General features: G+C 42.6%; 1 protein-coding gene across 1 annotated transcript in view; it reads left to right on the top strand.

The window, feature by feature from the left end:
* Positions 1-18,117, top strand: part of LOC122817260 (zinc finger imprinted 3-like) — a 327,112-nt gene that overhangs the window by 74,633 nt on the left and 234,362 nt on the right. Inside the window, exon 3 of the mRNA XM_044090476.1 lies at positions 14,883-15,326. Coding sequence (XP_043946411.1) covers positions 14,883-15,326 — 444 coding nt within the window. The remainder of the gene's footprint in view (positions 1-14,882; positions 15,327-18,117) is intronic.

The raw sequence follows: 18,117 nt of genomic DNA, 5'->3' as shown, positions 1-18,117 counted from the left end.
TTCATTACTTGTGTGCTTTAGTGTTAGAGTTCCCACCACTGTTTGAAGTGATTGAAGAAAAATACTGGCAACTGTAGGGTGTGGATTATGTCATAATTAGCTTCATGTGCATATTCATAGTCAAACAATTTGACATAATTTTAATTTATTAGGATTGATGTCTAAAAGCTTGAAGTCTAGTATAACATACCTAGAGGTGGGGATTTTGCATTTTGGTTTGATTATAAGGAATATTACTGGGTTACATTACTTCAGGTTGACTGGTATCCAGGACTGAATAGAACTATCAACAGCAAAACAGTTGTAAAACTTAAATGAATGTAAAAGGACTAGCTTTCTGTTTAATTATGTGTTGCGTTTCCTTGGCTGGCTTCCATCATTTAATCACTCTTTAAATGCTTTGCTACGTTTTAACTATACTTTTTTGGCATCTGATGAAGCTCAGTTTCTAGGATGAAAGCTTGAGCATTTTACCAACTTTCTATTTAAAAAAAAATATTCCTTGGTGTTTCTGAACCGCATTTTGTTTTTATATCTCAGGAATTGCTGATATTCATTATTTGCACTGTGCAGGGTCCTGGCTAATCTGAATAGAACCAGGTGTTTATGCAGGTGGGGGCGTTGGATTGTTTTGGGTTAGGTAAACTAAAACAAAAAAGTAACATACTATTTTTTAGACACCTTTATTGAATTATCACTTATGATATAGGCAAGTTTAGATTATATAAAAGTAATCAAACTGTACTAACAAGTTCACATTTACAAACATTATACTTCACATATATTGCTATATGTCATGTCACCTAAGCAACATTACATAACTTTTTCAATTCCTGCCTTTTTTTTAAACAAGAAACATCTTAGCCTATGACGTATGTGATGATTTAATAATCATACATTTATATAAATGATAACAAAGCACACTGACACAGTCCTAGTTGCAAGCATTTGACATCACCATCCATACTGACACACTCCCAGGTGCAAACATTATACATCCTTCATAATCTATTCAGCCATTTTCAGTCAAAAATTACATAGCTCATTTAAGTCCTGTCCTACCTTCTTTTAAACCTAATTTCTCCCCTGTATGTATTATTCCCAGAATTCCCATTTTTCCTATGTAGTTTGTTTCTACCCTTTTCTAAATTCCAGTTGTTTTATCTTTTGTTACTGTATTCACTACTTCTAGTATAATTGGTTTAGATTTTGATTTCCATTTTCCAGTGATTGCTTTTTTGGCAGCCGTCATAATTAGTTACAGCAAGACCTTGCCATATCTAGGCAGTTCTGATTCTCTGTCATAGTTCAGAAAAATCATGTCCCTCGTCACACCAATCTGCCCATAGAACATCTCCGACAATTTATCCCGCAGGGAATCCTTAAAGTCTGCCAACTTACTGCACTCCCAGAAAATATGTTCCCAATTACCTCTTTCTTCCCCTTAACACCTCCAACATTTACTGTCTACCTAAAAATTCTCTAGAGTTTGAGGTATAAAAATATCTATGTAAACTTTTCCAAGCAAAAATCCTAAATCTTCTAGATTTTTTTGCATATTTGGGAGATATACATATGGCTTCCCATTGTTTCTTTGTGAATTGCTTATCTAATCTCTCTTCCCAGTCCTTTCTAACCTTCTCTGATTGATTCTTATAGTTATCCTGCAATATTATATGTGCTCTAATTATTCCTCTTTTAATGGCAGCTTCTGTTCTGAATTCTACTAAAACCTGTCCCAGTGCTGGGCTTTTGTTTAGGACCCCCCCCATTTCTTTCTCTCTGCCTATACACTGATTTTCAGTCCTTGATAGGGAAGGCAATCTCTAACCTGCAGTCCAAATACATTTTTGGTGTCTTCCCCATTCTATTACCTTTCCCTCTCTAGTTATTTGCTCCCAGTACCTTGGTTTCTTTGCCAGTTTTCTCCAATAAATTCCAGCCCTCTCTTACCTATTGTCTGTATCCCTAATTGCAGTCATCACTGTCAGCAGAATATCCTTTCTCCATTCCCATGTTGGCTTAGTTCTTAGGTACTTTCTGCTACTTTATAGATATAATATTCTGTATGGTTATTGTTATTCTCCTTAAAGACCTGCATCCAAAATCCCAGTCTCTCCTTGTTTCTTGAGCCCCCCTCCCCGTTTCATCACCCCTTTCCACTTTGAATTATAGTTTTCAGCTTTTGCTATGTACATGAGCCTTAACTGTGTAGCTCTGAAATACCCCCTCAAATTGGGTAATCCCAATCTGCCCAGTTGTAGTGGAAGAATAAGCTTATCCCGCTTGACTTTTGCCATCTTTAACTCCCAGGTAAAGTCCTTCAGCTCTTTATTAACTGCTATCCACAACTTCTCCTCTGGTTGATAAAAATGTGATTGACCTGTGTTTAAGTCTAATGTTTCTAAAAACAGTTTAACTGCTTGTATCTTACTATCCATATCCATATAACAGAGCTTCCATTTTCTCAGGTTTTGTATTATCTTTTGTTGAGTCTCTTCCCACATATCCTTAGATGCCACTCCAGAATAATTTTTAATCCATACTCCTAAATACTTTATTTTATCATGTCCCCATAAGTATGGATATTGCTGAACCAATTCATATGTGAGTAAGTAATTTACCCCTATTGCCTTTGTTGTAACCTAATTAACTCTGTATCCCAAAAAGATTTGAAAATGTCTCAAAATGTTCCACAACACTGTAATGCCCCTCTCTGCTTTTGTCAGGTACAAAATTATGTCATCTGAAAATAGAGCCAGCTTTTCCTAACTACCAAAGCAATTATATCCTTGAATATCCCTTATTTTCTTTGCCAGTAATTCTAAATAATAATTGGGAAAGAGGACAACCCTGTCTAGGTTCTCTGCTCAAGCAGAAATTATCACAGAGGAACCCACCCACTTTAAATTTCACCTCCTATCCCTCATATATGCTCCTAATCAACCTTATATTTATTTTCAGGAACTGCAAATGCTTCCATTGCCCTAGTCATAAACAAGCAGCTTACTGTGTCAAATGCTTTCTCTGCATCAAGACCCACCAACAACAATGCTATTTTCTTACATTCTGCTTCCCTCTGGATCATCAATGTTCTGTTAATGTTGTCAAATGTTTAACTCCCCTCCACAAAACCACATTGATCCACATCTATTGATTTTGGCATTACTTTTGCCATTCTTTTAGCCATTATAGACACGAATAATTTATAATCGTGGTTTAATATTGAAATGAGGCTGTATAAAGCTGTATCTGATGTATCTTTACCCTCTCTAGATACAGCTACCACTGCTTGTTTAAAGGATGTTTGTACTTCTCCTCTTAAAATACTTTTAAACTGATAAAGATCTAGAAGGTTTTGTTTTTCCCTCCTAGCTTCCAAACTTCCACAGGAATACCATCTATTCCTGGTGACTTTCCTGTTGATTGGTTTTACATCAGAATTTGTATCTCCTCTCCTCTTATCCTAATCGCTAGTAATTGAGCCTCCTCTACCTCTAACCTCGGTATATTCAATTCTTCCATGAACATTTCCATTTGTATCTTTTCTTGATTTGTATATTTCTCAGCTTTGTACAGACTTTCATAGAATTTCTGAAATATTTCTAATACCTCTACAGGATCTCTTTGTTACCTTCCTTGTTACAGGCTCCCTAAGCTTATTGACAGCCTTTTCTACTTCCTGTTGCCTTTTGTCTTTCCTCCTTAGCATGTACTTCATCAAAAAATGATTTTGTCCCTGCAGAGAAGAGCACCTTAAAGACAGCTGGGTACAGCAGTTTGAATCTCACAGCTGCGTCTGAACATTCCCTGAATAGTGCAATGCATTTACCTCTCTTCTGCCTGGTGTACAATGAGTAATCATTCTTCACAAACACTCTGCTGTCTCCCAATTTTAGTACTTTTGTCATTCTGCCACAGTTTTGTCAGAATCCACTCCTCCTCTTGGTTGGATTGCATCTTTACTATTAAGGGTCTAGATTGTTTTCTCATAGCACACAAGATGTGCCCCTTCAACAAACAGCTCCTGCTGTAGAATACCAGTCCAGTTGTTTATTTGTGTTTCATAAAGTTAACGCAGTCTGTTCCTTCCAGATTCTCTGGAATAGCTGAAGTAAATAAGTTATGTACTCACCATAATGTTCCATCTTCATTTGTTTTCAACCTGCAGGACATTGATCTGGGATTGATGTGACTCGGCTGCATTTTCCAGCATCGGATCTGAGCTCTAGCTCTTCCCCTAGTCTCCCTCCTCCCCTCAGATCGAGTTTGCTGCCAACCGTAGCACCCCAACCTGATTCAAGTTCTTAGCCTTGTACAAAAATTTTCAGCAGGTGTCATAAAAAGCACAAGTAATGCCAACTTAAAGGATGTGTCTCTTCCGGCCACTCCACCACAGAGCCCATGTCAGGCAGGGGGATGGAGGGATGGATGATTGAAAACAACTGAAGAGCAACAACGCGGATGGAATGGTGCGGTGAGAACATAAATTCTTTATCTGAAGTTGTCTTCATTTGATCTTCAACCTGTGGGACAGGGTCCCTGGCTACCAAACACCTGGGAGGCCCTAATGGAAGGATATTCTGGAGCACGGTGGAGCCAAAAGATGCCCTGCGTCTGGACAGAAGATCCAACTTTTAATGAGAGATGAAAGTATGCAAAGATGCCCAAGTGAGTGCAGAGCAAATGTCATCCAGTGAAACTCTGGACCAGAAGGCAGGTGAAGTAGCCATAGATCTAGTAGAATGTGCCTTGATATGACCTGGTGGAGATGAATCTTTAGCTGAATACACCAGGACTATACACGGAGACATTTAACGAACAATGGTGACCTTCAATACTGGTTTTCCCTAAAATGGGCTTTGAGTAGGAAACAAAAAGTTGATTAGACTTATGAAAAGATTTTGTTCTATGCAAGTAAAAACGTAGCTGCTTGTGGACGTCCAACAAGTGCAACTTGTACTCTCCCGTATTCTGAACATTCGGAAAGAAAACAGGGAGATTGATTACTTGATTAATGTTTGATTCCGAAGCTACTTTTTGAAGGAAAGATGGATTAGTGTACAAGGATACCCTGTCTTTATGGAAGACCATATAAGGAGGCTTAATCGATAAGGCTTGGAGCTCCGGTACTCTTTTGGCTGACGTAATGGCAATCAAGAAGGCCGTCTTCCAAGACAAGAACTGCAGATCCACTGAAGGTGCAGGTTCGAAGGGGAAGAAACTAAAGCTTGAAAGACCAGTGTAAGATCCCAAGATGGCATTGGGTCCTTAATCGGAGGCCTGAGTAGAACGGTACCTTTAAAAAGGCTTTACAAATCTTATAAGAGTCTAGGGAAGCCGAATTATCTCCTACATGGAAGTTAGATATAGCTACCAGTTGGAACTTAATCATAGAAAAACTGGCACCTTGTTGAAAAATGCTTGCCAGAAATGCTAAAATAGCTGGAACTGGTGCAGCAAAAGGATCGAAGTCATGCTGAGATGCCCAAATAGAAAAGCATTTCCACTTACTAGAGTAAACCTTCCTAGTGGAAGATTTATGAGCCACAACTAATATCTTCTTAACTGAAGAAGATAACCCAGGAGTCCTAACTATCAAGGGAACTGGAGCAGCCAAGCGGTAAGCTTTAGACTGGCTAGATCTGGGTGTGGAATCTCTGAGAGTTGAGAAATCAGATCCAGAGCCAGATCTAATGTCCAGGGAGGACACACTACATGAGACCACAGAGAAGGGAACCATACTTGGTGAGGCCAGAATGGGGCAATGAGGATGACTGAGCTCCTCAGCCATTGAGATTTCTGAAGGAATTTTGGAATCAGGGGAAGCGGAGGATAAGCATACAAAAGTCTGGAGGGCCAAGCATGAACCAGAGCATTTCTGCGGACTTTCCCTGGTGGGGGTTCAGAGCATAAAACTCACTGCACTTCATGTTGGAAGGAGAGGTGAACAGATCGCAGCAAGGCTGACCCCACTTTAGAAAGATCTCCTTTGTTACTGAAGGATTCAGAGTCCACTCGTAAAGCATCAGGATAGACCTGCTATGCTTGTCTGTTAGAATGTTGGACCTCCCCAGAATGTGCGTTGCCACCAGAAAACATCCGGTGGAAATTGCCACTACCACATTTTTGCCTTCATAACGCAGGGGATAAGACCTGATTCTACAATCATCCCTAGAGGAAGATGGACATGAAGTGCCTGCAACGCCAAGAGCACTGCCCTCATCTCCAGGATACTGATATGCAACTGGGTCTCCAGGGAAGACCACGTGTCTTGGACTGTCCTTCCCAAGCAATGCCCCCCCCACCCAACTAGGGAGGTGTCTGTTGTCACCATGGTCAGCAGGGCAGAACGAATAAATGGACGACCCCAATGAAGATCTGGGGATTGAATCCACCAGAGAAGAAACTTCCTGCATGCTCGAGATAAGCAGACAGGATAGGACAATGGTAGGTCTAGTAATGACCAGTGGACTGCAAGAGTCCATTGGAGCAATTTCATGTGCAGCCAGGCCGTGGGCATGAGGATGATCTTGGCAGCCATGGACCCCAACACCCATAAGACAAATTCCGCTGAGGGCAATTGAGCTTGAAGGATACACAAGACATGATGTTTGAGGAATTGAAGTCTGTCTGGAGTTAGGAAAACTTTGATCTGCATGGTGTCTAACTGAGCTCAGATAAAATCCAGAACTTGAACCGGGTTCAACTGGGACTTGTTGAGATTTATGGTGATGCCCAACTGGTGAGTGGTCTGTAGAAGGAGATCCCTGGCTTGGCAAAGTCGATGCCTAGAGGGAGAGGAAAGGAGCCAATCATCCATGCATGGGAAGACCTGAAAGCCTTGCAGCTGCAGGGGAGCTGCTACCACCACCATCACTTTGGTGAACACCCTGGGGACTGTGGTGAGACCAAAGAGTAGTGCTCTGAACTTTTAATGATTGGACCCGAGCCGGGAGAGGAGGAACCTCTGAGAGCGCCTGTCCATTTTGATGTGTTAGTACATGTCCTGGAGGTCCACCAAGCACATCCAGTCACTCTCTTACAGGAAAGGCTGGATAGATTGGAGAGTGACCATCCGGAATTTTGTTTTGGCAACTGATAAGTTTAGGGTTGAAAGATCCAGGATGGGTCTTAAGTCCTCTGTCTTCTTTGGCACTAAAAAGAATCTGGAATAGGTGCCTAATCCTGACTGATCTGGGGGGATGGGCTGGATGACTCGTGTTTTGAGCAGCTTGGAAATTTTCACTGCTGTCTCCTCCCTTTGCATGGGTGGAACATCTGGGAGGTGTTTGGGAAGAAGTGGCATTTGAATGAAGGGGATTGAATATCCTCTGGATATGATTTGCAACACCCAGTGATCCTCTGTGATGGACTCCCATGGGTGTAGTGAAAGGTGTCCCTCGACTGCCTCCAGAGACTAGCAGTCAGGCAACCCTTTAGGGCTGCTGCACAGGTCTGTTTGGGAAGGAATCCTGATACTCCTGATTCCTAGGACCTCCTCTGCTGTGAGGGCAGCGTCTATCTAATCCCCCTGTGCCTCTGGGAGAAGGCGAGTCCTGAGCATTTTGGGAGTAACTCTGAGACTTCTGGAACTTCATCTTCTTCACCTCACACTGATTCCTGGAAAAGGTTCATTGAGGGGCTGAAAAGCATATTCCGACGGTAGACAGAGTCTTCCCGTCCTTCTCACTCTGGACCAGTGAGTCACGTGCAGTCTTTCCAAAGAGTGTGACATCATCATACAAGGCATTCATAAAAGATGCCTTAAAGGCTTCTGAAAAGGCACAAAGTTGGAGCCAGGTGTGACACCTAATGGAGACGCCTGCTCCAGCAGCTCCTTGTGGTGCCTTTGGTAGTGTGGGAAAGGAACCACATAGAGGTGTTGGAGATAGAGGTAAGAGTGGCCATCTGAGAGGAAAACACCTCCTTCTTCTACACTGACATGGACCCTGGGGCAGACTCTGTGACGTCTTTGACCAGATCGCGCTGCAGCTTGATAACGTGTGCCATATATCTCAGCGCACATACCGAGAACATAGCTAAGGTGTACACCCGCTTCCCAAAATGGTCCATGGTCCCAAGACTCTTGGTCCAGTGGATGGACCATGGTGCTCTCCTGCGTGAGCTCCTTCTTGTTGGTCGCCACCACCATGTCACTGATGGGGGATCCCTTCGACCAGTGCGTTTCGTTAGATGGGGCACTGACGATCTTGTCAGAGCATTTGGGGATGGGCTGCACCATGATCAGCTCCTTCCACGGCCGAGATGTTATAAGCACTACCAGAGGATCCACTGGAGGGAACACTCAGGATGTAGAGGATCCTGTGCCAAACACCTCCAGGAACAATGACTCATCAAGGTTGGGTTTTTAGGCAGACCACCCTCCATGCTAGTGAAGGATCTCCATTGGGGGGTGACCAGGGGAACCCTCCCCCTCCAAGTCAGTGTCCTCCATGAGAGACTCCGTCCTTTTGTGCATATGTGTTCGAGGAATTGGCTCGGGGGGGGGAGGGTCTCTTGGGAAGACTTTTTTAAACTTCAAACCTGCTCCTGTGGCGGAGCTCCCTGGGGCAAAGAGGCAGCAGGCTGTCCCTGAGGAGGCAAGAAGGCAGAATTTGGGCAGATACAGAGTGACTCAGAGGAAGATAGCATCATGGGTCTTGATAGAACTGAGAGGACCCTGTTCACTACGTCAGCGGCAGAAGTAGAATGAACCCCTGGGGCTGGGACCCCTCAGTCAGTAGAGAAGCCGGAGCTAAACCTCCAGGCACTGAGACTTGAGTGGAAGGCCCAGCTCTGACAAACTTGGCGCCGATACCACCCCCTCAGATCTGGCACAGAGCCTATGACTATGGCTTCGAGAGCCAGGCGGTTCTGAGGTCATCGGAGCCAACCCGCTCAAGGCAATGTTCAGTGTCAAGGTGCCAGGTGTCGTTAGAGCCGACCCTTGATGCTGAAGGTCCTCGCACCCAAAGACTCCGAAACCGGGGGTCAGATCAGAGAAGGAGTGATTGGGATGAAGGCAGACTGTATGCCCCCAGCCCTGGAGGGGGAGGGGGCAGGGAAGACTCCCATCTATATCTGCATGCAGATGAATCTCTGCATCATCCTGTCCACCTCCACTTCAGAGAGGCTGCATGTGGATCTGGCGGATGAGGCCACCATCACCAGCCTAGACAGGCAAAGAGGTGATGCCGACACCAGGGAATGGCTCTGAGGCACCTCTGGCTCTGGGACAGAAGCAAAGAGAACAGAGCGGGAGAAACACGAGCTGGGGGCTGGGAGAGATTTTTCCAGTGTCTAGGCCGAGAAGGAGCTGTCGGGGGACAGATTCCTTGGCCTAATCCCAGTGTTTGTGATTCTCTCCATCCCCGGTCCTCTTGGTGGGAGATTTGAGTCCCAGAGGCTGGGGTGGAGACAGTAGCAGAAGCAGCAGAAGAGGAAGCTTGGGCCTCTGTAGTAGGTGGAGGAAGGAGGCTGTTAAGGGTCACTTTATTCCTCATGTCTATCAATGTGCGGGTTTGAACCCCACACAGATTAAACAGGAGGAATCAAGGTGTGGGACCCCTAAGCAAACCATGCACAGAGTGTGGCCATCCATGGGGGAAAGCTTATGGCCACACTCTGTGTACTTCCTGAACCCTGGTTTTGGTGTCTCTGCCATAGGAGTGGATTGAAAACACACACACACACACACACACACACACACACACACACACACACACACACTCACACACTCACACACTCACACACTCACACACTCACACACTCACACACTCACACACTCACACACTCACACACTCACACACACACACACTCTAAGAGAAAGATAGAGAGGGAGAAATGGGAATAATTTTTTTTTGTACTGTAGACCGACGCCTGAGCGTGAGAAGGTAGAGGAAGAGTATTAGAAAAGGAGAGAAGAGGTGAAGGATAGAATTATAAATTTAAATCACTTACCCAAAAAAGCCTGGAGTAGCGAACCACGGTGCTAGCTAGGAGTGCGGCAAAAAGATCGGGGGGGGGCGGGATACCGGGGCATTATGAGTAGGGGAGGAGCTTGGAGCTCAAATCCAGTGCTGCAAAATGCAGCCGAGGCGGATCCGTCCCAGATCCATATCCCGCAGGTTGAAGAGCTAATGAAGACAACAACTTCAGATTCTCAGGTTTTCACTATGTCCTCTGTTCTCTTATTCTATTATTTTTGAACCAACTATTCCTGAGCAGTCTCATATTCAGTCAGACTTTTCTTCATTTCAACCTCTGATTTTTGCAGCTTTTATCACCTCATTTGAATATCTGTTTAGAGCTTCTTCCAATTTCTCCAGCCTTTTGTTGTTTGTGCTGATATACCCCGTTAGCGTTTCATTTATTTTAACCAGGTCTTTGTGCAGTTGTTTTGTATCTCCCTGTAGGTTACTGGAATTTATGTCTGGAGGGTGCATTGTTTTCTGCTGAACAGCTGCAGAACTTTCCCCAGTCAGTGTTTCTTCATCACTTTTTGTAGCTGATTTTTTTCCAGATGGCTCTGTATTTGTTTTTTCCTGGCATCCAGACAGTACACTTACTAGTCAGTTACTGAAATTTACCCATAAACATGAACGTTTACTGGCTTTTTCTGTTTTCACACTGGGAGAGTTAGTCTTAAGCTGTTACTCGATGTGCAGCCATCTTAGAAATCCAAGAGTAGCATACTGTTGAATCCAGTAGTGCAGACATGGCAGAACCAGCATAATACATTAATAATAATATGCTGTAGTTAATAAACTTCTGCACAAGTTGCAGATTGTCTGTTGCCAAGATGCACCAGATAAAGGAAATTGTAGTACTCTGACCTTGAAGAAACTGAGGTGTGTAGTGTGATCCTTTGAAGAAGGTGCTTAATTCAGGTTACTTACCTTAGATGGTAGCAGGAAGTCTGGTCCACAGATGATAAACTACTCCTTTAGTGTCTGTCAGTGGCATGTACTAGTAAGCATAGAGGGATAAAGACCTTGCTGCGGCCCAGATGATCCAAGTTTGGATAGTATTTGGGATGCTTCGTGACTTTGAGAATGGGTATGCAGATCCTGTGGGAGAGTGATTTCCATCCAGCTTTCACTGTCACTCTAAAGAGCAAGACACACTGCTGGTCGTGGACACTCATCATAATGCATGGAGTTGGTGCAGGGAAAAAAGTGGACAATACCACCGAGATGTTAAAAGTAGCTCTCATCAGTGCATTGGAAGCATGTCTGCATGATTATAGGGGCATATGATGACCGTGGAGTGACACAAGTGCTAATGTTACATCCAGGGGAGAGGTTACACCATAAAGGAAAAAAGTGCTGTCATTGCCAAGATGTTGAAAAGAGCACAAAGCACCTTTGTGGTTCTCTGAACAATGGCCACCCTTGGGCACAAAGGCAAAAATCATACAAAATTAAATTGCTGCTATGTGTAATCTGTGTAGAGGAATTCTGGCAGAGGACTGAAACACGTAGCACTTCAAGACTGTTAAATTGGCATGAACCTAAACATGACTTTATCAAAGGCCAGTTAGATGAAAGGTCTTGTGTGTGTATCAGGTACAGTTCCCCACTCCACCTCTACAGGGCAGAATCCTAGCCATAGCAATCTGCTCAAATGACTGTGTGTTTCAGCTAAATGCTATCATTCAAGCACTTGACCATTGCACATCTGGTAGCAGGATAGTGAGTTTGCTAGAGCCAGTTGAGTAGGTGCATTTAAAGTACTTGGTAGTAATGGGCAAGTTATACTTCCAAAAATAAAATATTGAGAAGTGGCAAAACTGGAAGTAGATGACTGTTGTAATAAGTATCGAGTTGTAACTTTATTTTTTTAGTTTTAACACTTTGTAGAACGTGCATTGTAGTCCTGTTATGGCCCTGCAGCAGTAGTGAAATGGAACACAGGTAATTTTAAAGATGATTTTGCACAATAAATATGAAAAAGTATTTTGGAGTGAACAGAAATTACATTGGTGTGGCATTACTGAGGCACATTGATAAAGTGGGTCTGGTATTAATAGTATTGTATAGTATTTTCCTGAAATTCTATACCCACACAAGCCTTCTGTAGTCATATGAGACATTCTACACCACAGAACTCATCCTTGGTTACACACACACACACACACACACACACACACACACACACACACACACACACACACACACACACACACACACACACACACACACACACACACACACACACACACACACACACACACACACACACACACACACACACACACACCTGTTTGTTGGTGGAAGGATGCAATAGCTTGACTAGTTTGCCCCTTTTAAATGCTTTAGCATTATAACTCCTCTCCATAGCTTTTTCACCTGCCCTATGCCATCTTGAATGCCTCGGTGAATTCCTTCTCCACTAGCCGTTCCAAAAGATCATTCAAACCCTGTCTGTAAAAAAGTACTTTCAGAGATGGTGACTGCATTTAGTTACCAGAATGTTCTGCCACTGCCCTCTCTTTTCTCTCTGTCCTTCTTCATCAGGATGACCCCTTCACTAATCCTGTGCAGGAGTATCCTACTTCCCCCATCTCTTCTAATATATAATGAGAGGAACTGTAGCTCATCTCACTTCTGTTCATGTTTCTTCTCATCCATCCCACTACATTTTTTCTGGTAGCTTTTCTCTGAGTTCTTTCTTAAAGCCTGATATTCCTGTAGATTAGAAGCATTGCCTTTTTAATTCTGAACTCTGTCACCTTTAGGATATACCCCATTTTTTATTAGCTGCTGCCACTGCTTCCTAACTGTTTTTGGTGGTCCAGTCAAGGTGTATTAAACAGACCCTTTTTCCTGCTCTCATGCCAGCAGTTCTACTCTTCCTACCTGATACTTCACACTAAGGTTATTATGGCCAGGTGCAGTTTTTGGCATTTATTTGCATCAAACCTCATTGGTCCCTTTTCTGCCCACTTGTTCAGTCTTTTCAAATCCTTCTCTGGACTCCTTCCTTCTACACTGTTATGTGTATCATCATGTTTTCAGAAAAAGGGTGATCTTGTCCTCATTTCATTAAGATTTACCTGAGTCAAATCCATTGAAGAGTGCAGGGCGTAGCACAGTCCCAGTGGTATCCCACTAGTTACATCCCTAATACCTGAGATTGTTCCTCTCACCAGTGTTCTACATCCTGCCATTCAACTACCCTGTTCCTTTCTTGTCCTACACACAACCTCTGCAGAGTTTTTTGTTTTTTTTTTTGAGCTTCCTGCATAGGATAGAGGCAGAGGCCTTACTAAATTCCCCATAAAGTACATCTGCTGGTACTTCCCCTGTCAGATTCACCCTTGTAACCTAGTCATTATACTGAATAGGGTTTGACTGACAGCTCCTTCTGTATGTGAACCCATGTTTGTTGGTGTGCTGGAAATTACTGACCATTGGATATGCTAACAGCCTTCATCTCTGTATTTTCTCCATGACTTTCCCTGACAATGTTGTTATACTAACGGACCTGTAGTTCATTAGATTGGATGGCTGTCATATTTTTTACTGAATTTGCATTAGAAATAATTGAGTAAAGGGTGCCATGACTGAATCCTAGCACAGGCTTTCCATTTACATTATGGCTACGTAGTAGAAAGAGACAGAGACCGATCATGAGTAAAGAATCCCTGATACTTAGAGATGGAAGAACATTTTGACTACATTAAACATATTATTTTAGTTATTATAATCAATAAAGAGACCATCTATATAATGGGATGATATTCTTGCTTGTGTTCCTCTTCATTTTTAGAAACCCATCTAGTCTCTTATAAAGATGTATTTTTTTCAGTAACATAAGAAAAATAGTCTTATCTGCTGTGGCTTACTTTAGTGCAAGTTGTGGCCCAGTTACCATAGTTTTTTCCCAACTTGTCCATTTGTTGAAGAGTTTCTGTTATCCCTGATGTGATCTTTCACACTTTTGCTCCCTCTATCTGCCACCCACCAGACCCTATCTCAGTCTATCTGTTCATTCCTTTCACCAGGAAAGAGGTTACCAAGCGAGGTAGCCATTAACAGCCGTTATGTATGGTTCAAAGCTTTTAATTTAAATTTTTTCCCCCTAGCCTTAACTTTGTGCGCATCTAATGATATGCTAGGAAGGGTCATGCAGTGGGAAATTTGTGTTGTTCCCTCACTTCCATATTGAGTGTTTGGTCCAAGCAGCCCTACACACCTGCACCCCACCCCCAGTAGCACAAGCAGAAGTATGTCTGGTCTCTGCCAGGGAGATTGCCCCATCCTTTGTGCCTTGAGTGTATATAATCCCCCCCCCCCCCCCGAGAGCAAAGCAGGTCACACCACTTCAGACCTACTGCTCCCTGTTTGACTTCTAATGTAATTAAAATTCCGGGCACCTAGGACTCCATTTCCCCTGCACCACTGAGCCAAGGCTGTATGATCTTTTAGTGTTGGGCTTCTGGAGCCCAAGATTTCCTCATGGGAATATGGGTACTTGACCACTGTAAATGTCCTGGAAAATACTGCGTACTGGTGACCATCCTGGCTTTGTAGTAGAGAGAGGATTAGCCAGGATACTGCTTGCTCAGTTAGGCAGCGTTCTTTTCTGCATCTCCTTCTTCTGTATACTGCATGCTTAAAGACATCACGAATCGTGCACTGAATTCTGCATACATTAGGCGTCACCGTCCTGCATCACTGATTGTGCATGTTCTCCATTCTAGTGGCCTAGCTGGGTTTTCAGCTAAAGATTACTATTACCTTGAAGTGACACTGTGCCTATCTGCTTGTGGGCTGACCCTCTGTCATTCTTATTTGCAAGAAAATACATGGACACCATTAATAGCACAGAGTGCAACTACTTAATGTGTCTTTTTTTCTTTAAACATTTTCCAGGACAATACACGTGGTTTAGAGCAGTATATCACAATAGAATTTGCCAAACTGCATCAGTTTCTCCAAGACCAGGAACAACAACTTCTCAAACAGATCAAGAATGAAGAAGCAAGTATTTTGAAACAGACCGAGGAAAATCTTGATTGTACTGAATGTGAGGTTGTGGCCTCTCAAGAGACATTACCTGAAGATGACCTGCTGATTAAAAAAGAAGCTGAGAATCTAAAAGAGATGGAGAAAAACCCTAATAGCAGTGAAAATGAGGATGTAGCCACCCAGGTGGCAGTGGTTGAAGTTAACTTGGAGGATAACAAAGAAGGAGAGATTCTTAAAGAAGTGGAAAAAAGTCTAAAATTTAGTGAAAATGAAGTTATAAAGACCCAGAAGGCAGTGTCTGAGAGTAATGTAGAAAACAGAGAGCAGAGCCCTGCAGGTTTTCTTACGGTAAGCATTCTCAACATTTTTGCACTGTTTGTGTTTGGAAATGAAAAAATGGTTGAGATTTGTTTCACCAATTCTGAATTACTCCTCCCACTTTCTTTTAAAATTGTTTTGTGCACCTTTTACAGTCATTAACAGAAAATGGAAGCTTTCTATGATTTGTATGTATGTGAAATGATAGATAGCAGAACATGTTACCTCATAACAGTTATACACAGAAAATTAGTTTTTTTTTTATGGAATCTTTGACTTGGAGTGGTCTGGTGAACTGACTGGATTATAAAAGTAAAAACAAAGTATTAACATATTGCAAGAATTTGCAAGTTCTGCTTGCTTAATTAAGTGCTGTCTTAACTGGTATTTTGCAATATTTGGGGGAGAGGGAGTTATATTCTGTCTCTGTCATAAGAACAGTAATAAAACTGATCAGGTGGTATTGCAAATGTGATTTTGGATAATAAACAAGTAAAATCATTTTACTTTTTTCCTTAAAATCAGGAATAAAGACAAAATAATGACAAAGAAACAAAATCAGGAACAATTTTAAGATATTGTCCCTATTCACTTAGAAAGTGACAGAATAAAATAATATGTATTAATGTGCATTTCCTGAAAAAACAAGACTGTAACTCTGATGTCTGGAATTATTTATTGACTTCATCTCTCACTACTTTGTCACAGAATCACACATTTTTTATTATTTATTGACTTCATCTCTCACTACTTTGTCACAGAATCACACATTTTTTATGAAGGGCTGGGCAAAATCTTGAGGCAAATTCAGGGGCATCCTTTAATATCCAGTACACTTGAAAGGTCTGCCTTTAGGTGTCAACATTCACAGTGCCAAGAGTAAGTGTAGCCTTCAAGGACACTGACCCAGCCAGTGAAGGCTAGATATAGTGTGAGTGCAATCTGGAGGAACTGAGCTCTGTGCTCACTGTAAATGCAGCCTAGAGAATAGTGACTGGCTTACTTACCCTCAAAACATTCACATGATGTGAAGAGGCAGGAGGAACTGGATTGTCTGTGAGCAGGAAGCAGTGTAGAAAGGCATTTACAAACCACTGCTTCAAAGTTTTTTCCACTGGCACACTTGCTGTAATTGTGACTGTGATACAGATTGCCTGGGTTCAAGTAGAGACACACAGGAGGAGCTGTATCGAGAAAGTGATAGCCAGCTGTTTGGTACTGGGGAGTGATGTTGTTGTTTGTCTTTCGGCTTTTTCCCAGTAAGGGGTCGCCACAGTGGAACTCCAGTCCATTAATGATCGGCAGTAGATTTTTACGAAACGCCAAGGTGCCAGCTCGACGCCCAACCTTCAACGAAGGCACGCCCATTTATGCAAGCATGTCTTTCGAACGCTACCCAACCACAGGGAGGACATGCAAGACTCCACACAGTAGGCGCTCCCAAGCCATGCCGAGAATCGAATGGGAGAACCTCTTGCTGTGAGGTAACAATGCTACCGCCATACCACCCCTGTCTGCAAATGGAGACAGTATGTCAAAAGTTCAGATGTGCATAGTGTGGGAGGCCGATGTCTCATGAAGATTACAGATTGTACAGTGGCACTGACGATACAGTGGAGCAAGTAAGGTGGCACTGAAGAATGTTGTCAGGTGGCACTAAGGGTGTTGCTGAGGACATTTTAAGGGTGCACTGAGGGTTTCAATCAGCTTTTGAAATGGTATCAACATGCCAAGTAGCATTTTTTTATAGCAGCACTAAGTATGCCGAGAAGCACATTGTATGTTGCCCCTGGGGTTGCTAAGGAAACAGTGTAGCACTGAGAGTAATTGGAATACAAGATGACACTGAGAAGCCTGTTGTATGGTTACACTGCGGATTCTGAGACACAATGTGGCACTGAGGGTGCAAAAAGCATGTAAGATGGTCCTCAATGTGGTAATAAATAAGATTGCACTGAGGGTGCATAGGAGCATGTTTTAAGATGGCAGTCTTTTTTCAGGTATCTGCTAGTCAGATAGTTAATAGGAAGCTTTTATGTCATTTCCCAGAATTGCAGTTATTTGGTGCAGTGTTTGCTTGTGGATATAACCCTTTCTGCAACATATTGTACAGTCACATGCACATGTCAACCTTTTCCTAGCATGCTGTCAATTTCCAGACCTTCGGTAACCTATTGCACTTTACTGTCTCCCATTCCTTCATTGTCACATCCCAGACTTTCCCTAATATGTTATATATACTTTTACCTTCTGCATCTTATCTAACATGACTTGCAGTACTGACTTCCACTGATTCTTTAACATCTGTACAGTATTACACTCTAGCCCACATCTTAATTCCTTAAATAACATTTCGTGTCACCATCCCTTTCCCTAACCTGCTTTAAATTGCCTCCACCTATACTTTAGCTAAAATGCCACACCCTACCAACTCTTGTGCCTTTCTTAACATCTTCTTTACTGTCACATTCAAGGCCATTCCTGCATGCTAAACACTATTGCCTTGCACCATTTCCCTAACATCCTGTTATGCTGTCACTTTCCTGGTCTTTCCTAGCAAGATGCACACTATCACCTGTCATCCTGTACCTAATGTCATGCACACTTCACAACTTTAACTTAACGTACTGAATATTGAGGACTTTCAGTCTGGCAGTGTGGAGATAAGTTGTGGAGCTCAGTGTTCCAGGTTTTCCACTTAAGAAATTGAGTAAAAGAGCCATTAATTTGTCAATCAGCAATTTATTGATCTTAAAATAAAACTGTTTAATTTCAGTTTGTCATAAAAGTAAAAAGAAGATGACAGAAAACTCTAGTGACC

Source organism: Protopterus annectens, chromosome 12.part0, assembly GCF_019279795.1.
Source record: "Protopterus annectens isolate FY-2018-M chromosome 12.part0, PAN1.0, whole genome shotgun sequence".
Taxonomy (NCBI): domain Eukaryota; kingdom Metazoa; phylum Chordata; order Ceratodontiformes; family Protopteridae; genus Protopterus; species Protopterus annectens.
Note: the sequence above shows the minus strand (reverse complement) of the source record. Positions and strands in the feature narration are given on the sequence as shown.